Raw genomic sequence first — 13352 nt, 5'->3', positions numbered from 1 at the left:
GTAGGGTATCAAGCCTGAAAACAACCCCAACATGGTGAGCTTGATATTATTTACCATTTGCCCCTCTAGATCCATTCTTCAACCTTCTCCACTCAGCTCAGTGACTCAGGAGGCTGAATTACATCAACTACACCTACAGTTGGATCAACCAGGGGTGGGTACAGCAAGAAATAAGAAAGCAAGAGAGTGCTATCGGGAAACTGTCCCCTCAAATTCCACCCTTGCCAGCTCACCATGGGTGGCTACACTCTTCCATCACACACCTTTCCATGTATTTATTTTTTTCTAGGCTGGGGAAACCACTTCTTTCCCTTGCTTTTTCAGATAAGAAGCAGGGTATACCACCATTGCTTGTTGGTTTCTCTTAACCCTGGCCACACATCTGTAAATATTTCCTTTATTAAAATTTCCTCAATTAGCCCATTTGAATGTGCATTGATTTTACCAACAAGGCAAAAAATTCAAATGGAAGTGATGATAAGAGGGCATGTATGGGAGAGAGACACAGCGAAAGGCTGTCTTTGGTATTGCTGTCTTTTCTGTGCTTAAAGATCTATGTCTGCCTTTATCTTTATCTTTTTATAAATGATAACATAGGAAAATAAATACTATTTCTTTAATTGTGACCACATGTTACTAAATAGATATATTCTAGCAAAGTGCAGTGAGGAAAAGCCACAGAACTCGAAATGACAATTTAAATAAATTTTCAAAACTTTCAGGAGGGACCCAAAGGAACCTCCAAGTATTCAACTCACTTTATTGCCTTTTATTGTGTTTTCTATACACATCAACACCAAAGTCCTTCTCGACCAGACAGAGGTATGCCATGATCAGATACAAGATCTACAGCAAGAAATTTATTAAGTAGATGTTTCAATCCCAAATCTGTGAATTACATGATTTTTAACTATAACTGACAATCGATTCTTAGATCCATCACGACATTGCTTTCAGTCACTTGCATTTCAAAATGCAGCCAGCAAAGTGGGATTTCAATATATTCTGCCATCTTATCAATTTACCATTGAGAGAGAGCTCTGGAGATTATTGTCAGTTGGCTGATTTACCTCCCCCCATACTACAGCAAAGTCCATTAACATCTGGTCACACACATGTGTTTGGCATCACCCATTATAGCTGTCACTGATAGACAGTGGTTGAGGATTGCTATCCCGACCTGTCAAGAAATAAGCACATTTATTCCAACTCTGTACCATTCTCTCAAAAGCCTTTCTCTCCCAATCACTGAAAACTGGCATCCCCTGTATACCTAGCATTTCACCCGTGGCAGTAAACACATAAAACAATTTAACTCAAACTGTCCTCAGTTACCTGTAGGTCTGCATCAAATTCATGTTTCAGGTGTGCCTCTTCCGCAGCCTCCACAAGACGCTGAAAAGACAGAAGACAACATTAAGGATCAAGACTGTGGCCTGGCCCCCATTTCTACAAGGTGAAAAGACTGGAGTTTCTCCATTGACCCAAAATGGCAGATTATATCATGGTATACGCATTGTGACCTGCCGCGTGAAACTGAACATAATCACGTCAGTGTTAACATCTAGTTTCTGCCTTCATCCCTCTATCATATTTCTTCCTATAAACATTTATTATTATTTATCTGTAAATGCACAAATGCATCTATCTCCATAATAATTCAGACACTGGCCCTTGAGACCCATTGCAAATCCAAAACCTGCCCAGAATAAGACATTCCTTAGGTATATAGGACCCTCAATCAAGCTGTATTGAATTGATTTTAGTCCAACTCTAAGTGGGCTAACTTTCTTCCCCAGTGGTTTGGAAAAAAGTATTTAATTTCCTCAATCCTTCAAGGTCAATCATTTGAGCACCAATTCTCATACGTAATTATCAGATGATAGTTATTTGCATTTTATGGTCCATCAATACCATTTTGACAATCTGTGTCCCAATAAAGCAATCACTGAAATTAAATTAATATGCAGGACCCATAAGAACACAATTCTTATTTTTCTTAGCCAACTAAGAAGAATTCAACAAATTCATATTCTTATGAAAACAACTTTATGATATCTTCAATTAGAAATTTGTCAAGTATCAAAATCACTTTTTCTTTAATTTAAATTTGCTAACAATATTTCCCACCATAAAAATACAGCCCAGAGGATATTGCAGAAAACTCTTATTTGGTGAAATAATAGTTCACTGAAATTACATCAAACTAAAAGCAAAACTTTTACATCCAAGAAGAATTTCAACAATCTCCGTTTTTGCCATGGTTACTCTTATAGACCATGTATGCTGTCTTTAACTTGCCTTTTCTTGACATGACACAGGCCTGAGTTTAATAGGCTAGGTCTCAAAACATGATGACATTAGTGTTAATCTGCAAATGGTCACAAACTGACAGACAAATGTCTCAGGAATAATTATTAAATTGGAAGTGAAAATTAAGAGACTGAACTGTGTTTGGTTCAGTCTTGAGCAGCAGTGTAGAGCAGTAAAGCCCACTTACAAAGAGACAGGTCAGCCGGAGACAGCACTGCCCACAGACAGGAATCCGGGAGGGGTGGAAACTGGTTTTCTGCACTCCCTTCAGCGGGGCAGGAGGTCAGGAAGGGCATCTCCTTCTCTGGCCAATTGAAGAATAGACTCCCAGAGAACGTTAGAGAATGGAGCCGGAAAACCTGGTCCTAATTCTAGCTCAGATGCTGACTCACTGCAGTTGTGAGATCTTGGGCACGTCCCTTCCCCTCCCTGGGCCTCAGTTTCCTCACCCCAAACACGCACAGAGCGACTCTAGAGCCTGGTTCTCAAAGTGCAGTGCCCCATGAGACGCATCACCTGGGAAACTTGTGGAAATGCAAACTCCCAGGCCCACCCCAGTCCCACGGAGTCAGAAGCTGGGGGTGGGGAGCTGTTCCACATACCCTCCAGGTGACTCCGCTGCCACGGACACGAGGGCACCGCTGGCTAAAAACGGCACCCATCCCATTTCCACCTCAACCCTGATGCCTGATCATACACTCCACCAACCCACCAAGGTTTCTCAACCCTTATTTATCTTTTTAAAATCTGTGTACATATGTACTTTCACATTAAGGCATCAAATTCCTTACAGAAGACAGACATAAGGTGGAGGGGATGAGAAACAGAAAAGAAGAAAAATAAGAAGAGACGCTGTCTACAGAGACTGGGTAGGCTAGTCCGAGGTCCCACTGGGTCGAGATATTCTGAGAATCGTCCTAGTCACTGAATCTTGTCAGCCTCTCGGGATCACACAGCACACTTTGCAAATGTACTGATGTGGTCCTGACAGCTGAGTGACAGGCAGTGACACAGAGAAACTACGTGTTTCTGAGAGCTTATTCTCTTAATCTTTGTAATAGGTTTAGAATTTCTATGCACATATCATGAAGTCAGTTACATATTGAGTTTTATAAAATGTGTATAAATATGTCTGAATACTTAAAAGTCATGCATTTTGAGCATTTATTAAATATTTACCTAAACGTAAAAAAGTTGTTTTTTAATGGTGTCTAAGCATTGAGAATCCAGGGAATAATATCGATAAAATGTTCAAATGATCAAAAGAATAAAATAAAACTTCACAATGACTAAGATAGATAATGTTGATAAAAGCAAAGAATTAGGAAGGAAAAAAAACAAAAAACAGTTTAGGACTGACAAATATGAGAACAAGATGAAAATAATAGGCAAATTGAAATTACCATGAAAAAGGATAGCATGAAATGTATTTAATATAAAACATGTCTTATTTACATGTGTGTATGTATGTATATGTATACCACACAATACCATATAACATATTCCTATATAATGTAACATAAAGTGTATTTCAACCACAAACACTGCCATCCGAGATACAGGATGGAAGGAGTTAACACACGGGAAGGAACTTGATAATATTGTATTACCTAAGACCAGCCAGCGCACTGCATTCTGTGCTGAGTGAAGTGAGTACATGGAGAGGTGGACCCTGCCGGCCAGTCTTTATGTTCATTAGCAAGTTAAATTTGCTGCATGCATTTTTTAAAATATGGAACTCTTCACGAATTTGCACGTCCTCCTCACTAATCTTCTCTGTGTTGTTCCAATTTCAGTATATGTGCTGCTGAAGCAAGCGCTTGTGTGCCTTTGTTTTAACTTACTCATTTTACATATTTCTTGTTTTCATGAAAATATTTTCCCATCACTCTCACTACAAAGCTTTAAGAAATACGGCTCAAGAGAAGAAGGTCAACCAGCAACCAACACATGCTTCTGTCTCAGGTGAAGCAGGTAAGCTCTCCGGAACAGGGCTCTTTGAAAGGACACCCTCTTCCCGCAGTCACTCCCTGGGTCATCCCACCCTTCCCTCTGATGCCACTGGGAGACAGGCCTACACTTTCTGGGGGAGCTCAGGGGACACCCCCCGACTCCCAGAACAGGCTCAGCCGTTGTGCACAACGGTTGTGACAAACAGCATATCAGGAACTATGTACCTTGTAGGGAGAACAAAGGACAGTTGATCTTTTCTTCAAAAGTATTTAAAAGAAATGTTATTTAATAACAAAACCATCTGCCATAAATTTATCAAAACAGAATCCTAGAGACAAAAGTTCCTGTTAATAAAATTAAAATAAATTGAACCATCATCTAACAAAGTCAAGAACATTTAACTTCAAATTCCAATGCTTGCCTGTAGAAAAGAACAGCCTATAATATCTTTTTCCTGAGCAAATATTATCATCTAAGTCAAATGAAGTATGTTTTAAAAATAAGTTTGCAGGTAAGAAAAATCCATTAAGTTTGCTAATATTTTAGTTATTATATAAAGAACCACCATAGAGCCTGGGGAAACTGTTACTCTATTATATCTATTAGAAAGGCAGTGTACTTTTAATAATAATAAATTCATTTTCTCTTATATGAATTTCGTTTTTGAATCCACAGGTGGGATTATAGAATTGTGAATATGGTTTTTAATTAAAACTGAACACTGAAAATAAAAATGGCTTTGAAGGGCTGTGTGTGGTGGCTCACGCCTGTAATCCTAGCACTTTGAGAGGCCGGGGCAGGAAGGACGATTGCTTGAGTTTGGGAGTTTGAGACCAGCATAAGCAAGAGCAAAACCCTGTCTCTACTAAAAATAGAAAAATTAGCCGGTCATGGTGATGTATACTTGTAGTCCCAGCTACTTGGGAGGTTGAGGCAGGAGGATCCCCTGAGCCCAGGAGTTTGAGGCTGCTGTGAGCTGTGATGAGGCCACAGCACTCTAGCCAGGGTTACAGACCAAGACTCTATCTCAAAAAAAAAAAAAAAACAGCTTTGAAGACTCCAGTCTTCAGAACTGAGCTTTGATGTAAGCTCTGAGGTAACTGCTGTTTTGTGCACAGATCCTTTTCCCCTTCTTTAATATCAAAGTATTTCCTTACTCAATGAAAATGATAACAACATACTGGAATATACATGCTGGCCTCCCAACAAAGCACCTATAAGCTAAAAGGTTGTAATTCATGAGTTGATGCACATTCCATTGACTTTTTATATTTCTATATAACTCTTCCCTTTTAGTGAAATAAATACAAACAAAAGCTATCTTTATAAATAGGAAATGCTAGGAGCTATGGACCATGGCTAGTATTTATAGCCGTGTTGAAGGCAAGGCTGCCGAGGGGAGCAGCAGGGATATTAAAGCGTTTCATTTAAAATCACATCTTATTTCTTGTTACAGCGACCCCGAGTATATCCGTACAGCGCTACAGAACGCACAGTGTCCCATCTCCTCCCCACAACACTTGAATCAAGACTAAGGTTACAGACACGGGAGAGGTCAAACTCTCCATCAAGGTCCAGAAGGGAAAATCAGACACCAAGTCAAAGTAAAAATTGGATCAGAAGAAGAAAATGATTTTTTTGTTCTACTTTTTTTCTTTGGTTCCTAGTCATTTTGGCTTAACAAGGGGAGAAAAGATAGAAAGAAATGTGTGACGAGAGGTGGGAAAGGTAATGGAAAATGCAAGTACACAACCCAAGTAACTTGCTATTGGAATACTGATTCTGATTCTATCAGAATGAATGACCTGTAAAATGAAAAACTATTTTTAATAAAATTCCCTAAAAAGGGAGGGGAGAGGGATAATTATGGATGAAAATCCTTAAAGCAAAACAGAAATATATAAACCATATGGAATAGCAAAGTAAAAAGTTATTTTTATTTCTGATGTTAAAGCTAAAAAGTTTTGGCTTGTAAATGCTGTTATAATGGGATGTTAAAATTTAACAAAGATTTCAAAGCACTTAATATATTTAGTGGTTTTCATTTCATGTTTTGCAGCAACACATTTGATATCATACCAGGGTTTTTGTGGACATTTTTTTCTGGAATGTATACATAGTTCTTTCTCAAATAAGTTTAAGTTCAACTGAGGGGGACCCTAAAAATAATCTATGATCATTAGCATGAACTTCGCCTGCATTGATAAGCTGGTTATTGAATTGTCATTAATGCCAGAGTTAAAGATCTCATGACTCTTCTTTCAAATCAACAGGAGCTCAAAGTGCAGAAAAGCAACCAAGCAGCATAATTAAGGAGGAGTGGGAATCACAGCACAACCACACCCAGTACAGGAAGGTTCAACTTTTTCTTATCTCTTGTCCGTCAGTGTATACCTGGGGCTAATGCTGTCCTAGCAAGGTGTTCTATGGCAGGTCTTCAACTTGAACTTGACATACTTAGGGTCTACAGAAGTGAGAACAAAGGAGACCCTAAGTCCTCTCCAAGTCATAGATTTCAAACTTAATCCCAGAAATGCAATGAAAAATCTCTACCCTCATTAAGAGCACTTAGCACATCAAAAGAAGTCTCCAGAAAGGAAGCAAAATAAGGCTGATTTGTTCCCAGGACTAATTGCAAACATTCCTCTCTTCTACCAAAGATCAGAAACCATCCATTCAAGAACCATTACACTGGAGAAATTAAGTAAGATGTTCAAATTTACATTTTCATCCCTTCTGGTGATGAAATTCCTTCTCTTCTGTTCTCAGGATAGAGTTTTTATCATTCTGTAACAGTGTAGATTAGTCTTCACTGTGTTTGTAGCTAAAATAATTAGATGACTGTTTCCCGAAGTGTCAGACTCGGCACCACCAGCAACCCATGAAACAACATGCGGTGGCTTGCAGAGGGTAAGGGGCACACACAAGGAACACAGCTATTCAGCATGAAGGGATAGGAGGCAAAGCACGCTGCCAGCAGGCCCAGGAAGCTTCCCAGAAGAAGTGACATTTAAGCTCAGCTCTGAAGGAGAACAGGAAGTATGCAGGAGAAAGAAAGGTGCTAAAAGAATGTTCCAGCCAATGAGAACATTTTGTACCAAGTTTTGGAGGTAAAAAAAAAAAAAAAGTTCTGTAAACAACAGTTAAAAGACATGTTCTGGAAACAGCTAGCGCCCACAGACCTACACGGAGGCCACGTCAGCCATGGGCGATCACCAGGCGATCGGCCAGGACAGAATGACTGACCGGGGAGATGGACACAGTTGGACAAGAAGAAAGCCAGGACATCTCCTCCCACCTGCGATGCTGCCGCTGCAGTTAGACTCCTATCTGAGAGCTTAATAGCATGCAGTAATCCTTATTGATACAAATGTTTTTACTTTTCCATTCCAATACAAAAGGCACATATAAATCACCTACTATCAAGATGATCGTTTCTTTAGAGAAAAACAGCTTTTAAGGAGCCTTCATTATTTCTTTGTTCCTGTAGAAGAAATCAGCTTTGTTGCACACGAATGAACATTTTGTATAAAATGACCTTCTGCCTGAAAGCTGCAGAAATTGCTTCTGCTTTAAAAATGGCAAACATTTCAAAGTGGATTATAAAAGCTAATCTATAAAGTTTCTAGAGAAAGCAGGTAACAGAACAATAGAGCAAACACATCTTTCTTCCCTTCCTTCACTCCTCCCCTTTCCCATCTCCTTCGGATTGTCTAAGGCCGCACCTGCCTTTTACAAGACAAAATAAGCCTGGCGTTTACATCAGAAGACACCATCACAATCAATACCAAATTATCTTTGTTTCCACAGAAGATACCTGTTATCAGTGTGAGGCTGATTAAATTAATGCCCGTTATCAATGTGGGCGGCCAATTTCTAAACTGAAGCCATCTCCTGCTACAGTTACAGCCGCATTTGCCAAAGTGCAGCCTTTGCAAAGCCCCAGAAGAAGGGAACAGCCAAACTGCTCCAAGGGCTACGCAGGGGGAGGTGGGAAGAAGGGACAACCACCTATTTTAGCCCAAGTAACCTTTCCAAACGACCCAGCATTTTAAAGAGTGGTCTCTGCTTATGTAGCCTTCCTAAAATTGTTTTAGAGTACCCAAGTGCCCATCAATACATGAGTGGATTAATAAAATGTGGTATATGTACACCATGGAGTACACTCAACTTTAAGAAACAATGGTGATAGAGCACCTCTTGTATTTTCCTGGATGGAGCTGGAGCCCATTCTACTAAGTGAAGTATCTCAAGAATGGAAAAACAAGCACCACATGTACTCACCAGCAAATTGGTATTAATGGATCAACACCTAAGTGGTCATATAGGAATAACACTTATTGGGTGTTGGGAGGGTGGGAGGGGGAGGAAGGGATGGGTGTATACAAACATAATGAGTGAGATGTGCAATGTTCGGGGTATGGTCACACTTGAAGCTCTGACTCGAGGGGGGAGGGGGAGCATGGGCGATATATGTAACTTTAACCTTTGTACCCCCATAATATGCTGAAATTTTAAAAAAAATAAAAAATAAATAAAATTTTCAATAATTTGGAAAAAGAATGTTGATTATGGAAATCAAGGCTTCTTAACCACAAAGCTTGACAAGTCCCCTGAGGGCCCTTCAGTTCCAAAGGAATTGAGCTATTTGTTTTGTGGGCAATATAACTGTTGTCAACTGCCCCAGGGGATGGTCCAGGATGAACAGGGGCTATGACATGTCATTTGAAGGATGAACATTTGTTTTCCGCAGTGAAAGGAACTCTCCTGTTGCTGAGGGCTGGGCCTGTGGTGGGTGGATCTCTGTTCCAGTCTTTGATTATAACCTTAGAAGGTGCTGACTGGAGCCCACAGTAGCAGAGTACTGAAGATACTTGCCCAACTAGCCACGGAAGACAGGAACATCTGCCTTAGGTAAGTTTCGGCCAAATAACAGTGCGGTGCTGGTGAGAACATCTGTCCCGCAGAGAGCTCCCTTCCGACTGTAGCACCATGTTTCTATCACTTCTGTTGGATTTAGTTTAACAAGCATCTGTTGAGAACCTATTAGGTGACCAGAATGTCACCAAGAACTGAGTGGGACCCCAAGACATAGACGACTCAGCCCTAGACCTCCAGAAGCTTTTGGTGCATTTTTTCACAGTAGAGTCAGAATAGGCCTCGGAGACCAAGGGCCAGGGTTTGCATCCAGGTCTTCCCGCTCACTGGCTACTGGACTCAGGGCAAGTCTTAGCTTCTCTGAGTCTTGCTTTTCTTAACTGATGAATGAAAATAATATCATCTTCTGTCTGTACTTTAGTGTGTAAATTTGATGAGAATGTATACACAAAACATTCCCTAAAGGATTCCACACAAGTGTAAAATATTATCAAGATAGGGCAGGGGAACAGACAAGATTCTTCAGCATAAAACAGCTTGATTGAAAAAAGGAAACTTCACAGAGTCTGTGCCTCCCACAGTTGGCTCTCACATGGGGAGAACTTGGAACAACCCCCCGAGTTCACAGTTACACGGAGGTTATGTGAAAGTTAATTTTGCTGCCAAGGAAAGGACTCCAAACCTTGTGTTCCAAAACACAAGGCTGTGCACCTGCTCCCTAAGGACTGGTTTTCAGAATCCACCACTCTCTTTCTCAGCTTCAGCAGTAAAATCTGTGCTCAGTGAGGCTGAAAATGGAATGAAGCACAGCCCTTTATGGAAAGGTCTGACCGATGTCCTCAGAACGGCACAAACACAGAAATTAAGCTGTTTGCCAAAGCAAGCTCCTTTAACAGATGGCACCTGTGGGACAGGACAGGACAGTGAGTGTGGCAGGCCACTCCTGGCCCGCAGGCGCCAGCTATGGCCAGGGAAGGAAAATTTCCTTTCTCCTTAAAAATGGAAAAATGCGAAACAATTTCCATGTCCATTCAGACTTTACCTTCTCAAGATGGATTTTTATATAAATTTGATGCAGGGAAAAGCTGTTCCAATTCCCTTGTTGTTCTTTCCTTCCACCCATCCGTCCAAATGTTTACCAGGCAACTTCAGTTTGGGAGGGAACGTGTCGAGTCGGTCCAGAGAGCAGGCTCCGTGGTCAAGGAACCTGAGTTTGAATCCTGACTCCAGCAACCTCATGACAATATTCTGAGCCCAAGTTCTTGGCACACAGTAAATGTCCACTGACAGCATCTCTTAGCACTGCCGCTGATGATGGCAGTGGTGCCGATGATCAATTATGTGAGAAGAATCACGCTCGGAGCCCAGGCTATGAAGATGCTCGCGCATTCACAGTTCAGTTGGGAGAAGAAGCAAATAATTAGATAATGTGACATGGGCTAGAATAGGGGTGCTACACAAGATGATGACTGTGAACAATGATTGAGTTTCACACTTCCTCTTCTATGTGCCAAGCTGCTCTTAGTGCTTCAGCCAATCAATCCAGTGAATCCTCACAACCACGCTATACAGGAAAGCACAGCACCATCCAACTTGACACGCAGAGAAACCAAAAGGCATAGAGGTTACAGTGTTGCAAAAACTCTGCCAGGGCTTGGAGCACCAGCGTGGGGAACACTCACAAGCGATGTGACAATACGCCTGAGTTAAAAGATGAGTGGAAGCCAGCCAGGGGCCCAGGAGAAGTGATGGGGAAGGAGTAGCAAAGGCTCCAAGGTAGGAGCCTAGTGTGTCTGCAGAGGTACAGGTTTGGAGTGGAGGGGGGAGGTCGAAGGTGCTGGAGGAAGGTGCGACAAAGCAGGCCAGCGGGCTCAGGTGAGCAGGGCTGCAGAGTGCTGTGGTGGGTGCCTGGCAGCAGGTCTCCTCGGCCATAAGAGCCACATCATCAGATCTGAGCTTTTAACTAATGTTTAAAATTAATCTCATAATCAAGCTGAGAAAAAATAGAAAGGGATAAATGTGAAACAAAGAGACAAAAGCAGAGAGACCACTTGCTTTAATGCCATTTGTTCCACAAACATCTCAATCTATTAGCAATTCCTGTGGTCTCTCCCTCCAAAATGCAATCCATGTTTTGCCACTTTGGTCATCACCTCCGTTGTATATTCATGTCAACGCCACAGCCATCTCTGCCTACACACTCTCAGCCTCCTAGCAGGTCTCCTCCTGTGCCCTGCAGTCCATGCTCCACACGGTTGCTTAAAGGAGGCCTTACGGAATAATTCTGATGTCATCACTCCCCTGTTTGAGACCCTCCAATGACTTCCCAATCATGACTAGGACCCGCAAGGCCCTCTGTGATCAGCCAAGCACCCCCAGCTCCTCAGACTCCCATCCGTCTTTCTGGATCCAGACCATGACAAGCTTGTCTCTGTCATCCTGCTGTTTCTCAGTCGAGGACATTCTTATCCCAGATCCTTGTATCTTTGCCTCCCTTACTGGTCATTCCGTAGCTCAAATGAATCCTCCTCAAAAATGCTGTCCCCACCCTCCCCCCTAATTCAGGCTCAAAACAGCACTGAGCATACATATGGTCAACACTCAAAATACAAGTGTTGGACAAATTAAATAGTGTCTATCACCCTACTGTGTCTCAGGTGCTGTTTGTCTGGGAATATGAAGTCGCAACTCGTGCTTTTGAGGACATCACAGTCTAGAGAGGGAAAAGACAAACAGGCAACCACAGCGCCATGTGGTAAAGCTCCCGGGGGAGCCAGGGCCACTCCGGAAGGCCACTGAGGAACCAGCCGGACCAGGCTTGAGGGACATGAGGAAGCTCCTCGTCCGTGTCGAGACCTGAAAGACAAGAGCTGGCCCAGAAAACAGAGGAAGGACGTTCCAGAACGAGGAAGCCGCACAGCTCATCCGGGCCACTGCAAGCAGTTCAGCGTGGGAAGGTGCAGGCAAGGAGGGTCTCGTGGTGGGAGGGGAGGCAGCGAGAAAGAGGCGGGGAGCTTAGGCAGCAAAATATTATTGGTTACTGACATTATCTACACTTTGTGAAATGATAAAAAGGTGATCCAAGTCAATGAAGATAAAAATTGAAGAGAAGGCATTTGAAAGCTACTTAGGAAGGAGACTCCATGCGACTTAGAAGCCAGTGGGCCACAGAGACTAAGGGGCAAGGCAGAATGGAGCTAACTAGCTTGGTGCTCCGGGCCACGTGCACTGCCTCCCAGGACACAGCCGGGACGGCCGGGCAGGACGTGGAGCTCAGGAGGAATGTCTGGGGAAACAAGGGCTAGCGGGCATTACAAAATTTCACAGTGAGACCAAATAATACAAGGATAGGATTTTTTTAAAGAAAGTAAAGTCCATTAGATTTGGTGATTAGGGGGGTGTGTTGGCTGGTGCCGGCTGAGTCTCGGTGCCATCTGAGCTGTCCCTTCCACCGCAGGGGCTGGAAGCCTGCCAACTGCATGTTCTCTACCCCCTTGTCAGCAGAGCTCAAGGTCAGGTTCTTGAGAGACCTGCAAGCTAAAAGAGGAGCTAAAAGCCGGTGTTCTCCGGTGGAAGCTGTGGGCATTGTGTGGGCATCTGCAGATGGCAGATAGCTTTTGCCAGTCATCCAGAAGCCCACTGGTGCCACGGACAGCTGAGACTGCGGGCAGTGGCTCCCTGTGACTGGACACTTCCTCAGGCTGTGAACTCACACGGTAGCTTCTCTGACCTCACTCCAGCAGCTAGTTCTTCCAACCATCAAGTGGGCCTTTCCTTCCCTACATTAAATCCCTGCCTACTCGGAATGCCGGAAGAGCTTTTCTTTCCTGATCAAACCTGACTGGGCGAGCCAGAGGGTGCCTGTGTAGGACCCGCTTCAGAGCACAGGTAGGGGCAGCGGCCAGAGTGCAGACCGCAGCAAAAGTGGGAGGCATGGAGGCCTGGGACAAAAAAATCCAGACTCCTGTATCAAGTAACTGTAAGAAAGAGAGAAGGAGATAGGGAGAGAGAGATTGAGATTACCTTGGGCCAGAGCAGGAAGGGAATGCCGGTGAGGAGAGGCTCTAAGATGAAGGCGTGCTCACAGCAGCAAAGGCAGTAGCAAGAACCGCCCTGGGAAGCTCCCTGAGGACCCAGCTCAGGGCAGCCCCGCGATCCTTCCCAGGAGTCAGACAGCCACTGGCCTGGGCCTTCACTGCACAGGGCCT

The 13352-nt window shown here is 43.1% G+C and overlaps 1 protein-coding gene and 1 pseudogene across 3 annotated transcripts in view; both read right to left on the bottom strand.

Moving 5' to 3' along the window:
* CACNA2D3 (calcium voltage-gated channel auxiliary subunit alpha2delta 3) overlaps nt 1–13352 on the bottom strand; it is an 859261-nt gene that overhangs the window by 607957 nt on the left and 237952 nt on the right. For all 3 annotated transcript variants that reach the window (XM_020280385.2, XM_076008650.1, XM_076008655.1), the window contains one exon: nt 1336–1395. In XM_020280385.2, the coding sequence (XP_020135974.1) occupies nt 1336–1395 (60 nt within the window). The remainder of the gene's footprint in view (nt 1–1335; nt 1396–13352) is intronic.
* Nucleotides 4040–4133, bottom strand: LOC142875234 (uncharacterized; annotated as a pseudogene).

This window comes from Microcebus murinus, chromosome 1 (genome assembly GCF_040939455.1).
Source record: "Microcebus murinus isolate Inina chromosome 1, M.murinus_Inina_mat1.0, whole genome shotgun sequence".
Classification (NCBI taxonomy): Eukaryota; Metazoa; Chordata; class Mammalia; order Primates; family Cheirogaleidae; genus Microcebus; species Microcebus murinus.
Note: the sequence above shows the minus strand (reverse complement) of the source record. Positions and strands in the feature narration are given on the sequence as shown.